At 32.8% G+C, this 1,230-nt stretch overlaps 1 protein-coding gene across 1 annotated transcript in view; it reads left to right on the top strand.

Annotated features, from left to right (window-relative positions):
* LOC109587818 (uncharacterized) overlaps nucleotides 1-638 on the top strand; it is an 8,701-nt gene extending 8,063 nt beyond the window's left edge. Inside the window, exon 7 of the mRNA XM_020004040.1 lies at nucleotides 56-638. Coding sequence (XP_019859599.1) covers nucleotides 56-315 — 260 coding nt within the window. The 3' untranslated portion in view covers nucleotides 316-638. The remainder of the gene's footprint in view (nucleotides 1-55) is intronic.
* The last annotated feature ends 592 nt before the right edge of the window (nucleotides 639-1,230 follow it).

Below are 1,230 nucleotides of genomic sequence, written 5' to 3' on the forward strand. Positions count from 1 at the left end.
GGGAAAAAAGGTAAAAGGATACATAATATATTATTATGATTTAAATGCTATGAAGGTAAAGCAAAGTCCGAAAATTCTATACTCCATACTCAAGAGACTTCTGATGAAAACCAAGTCGCCACAAAAGAAGATTCAGCATCATATGAAATGATACGCAATGAAATACCATCAACTAATGTCGATAACCACAGCAACTATACTTCCCTTATTATCAGTACTACTGATAAGTCAACCATATATGATACCCCAGAAACAAGGCCTCAAGTCTCATCTTGCCCAGTTGGGGGAACTTTAAATGATCCATTGTACATATAACTCATAAACATAAGACACACATAAACAAAAAGTAATGTAGTATGGTGTGCAAATGCTGCACAAATTTATGCTTAATATAGTGAAGTAAAATTTAGCAAACAACTTAGCAAATAATGTTAGTATGTATGCACTGTTAAATGATTATAAATGATAGTAAATTATTTTCGTTGTGGTTTGTGTTATGTAATCTATGTGATGTACTATAGTGTGCATTAGTTTTGTATGTTACTATCTCTCTCTCTTGATGTTCTTTTTAATTCTGTCTCTGTGATTCTTCTCTCTCAGTTTTACTCCTTAAGATCATCAGTTCATTTATAGCCTAATAGCTATTTGCCTACTTTCTGCGTTAAACTCTCACAAATAAGTGTAAATAATTATTGGAGTGAAGAAATGCATGTTATTATCAGCACATGATAAACACAGCAGACTAGTACAAGTGACAAACAAAATCAAATGAATGATAAACTGATGATAATTGCATTCATGTATTTTTATCAGCAAAAATTGACAACAAATTAAACAAAAGCAAAATCAAGTTAGCATGCATGAATTCTTCAAAACAGATCAACAACAAATTCCCTACGGTGTCTAAAAAAAATCAGTAGAACTGGGTACAATATCATTCCTCTGCTCATCAACAGTTTTATGAGAATCAGTTACATCTAAAAGAGGCTCATCATCATCATCATCATAGAGCATATTAAGCAATTTCCCCACTAGTACATTATACCAGGGTGTTTGTGATAGCTGCAAGTAGAGGTGATACAGTACAATTAACATAAAACTGACAGTAAGAAGAGACAAGCAAGTATTGAACCAGATCCATACCACACTGTCTTCAGTATAAGCTACAGAGAAACCAACCATCATACGTAAATTGAACTTCTATTATATTGCGCATAAGTAACAGATGGC

The sequence above is a fragment of the Amphimedon queenslandica genome, unplaced genomic scaffold (genome assembly GCF_000090795.2).
Source record: "Amphimedon queenslandica unplaced genomic scaffold, v1.1 AMPQUscaffold_12438, whole genome shotgun sequence".
Taxonomy (NCBI): domain Eukaryota; kingdom Metazoa; phylum Porifera; class Demospongiae; order Haplosclerida; family Niphatidae; genus Amphimedon; species Amphimedon queenslandica.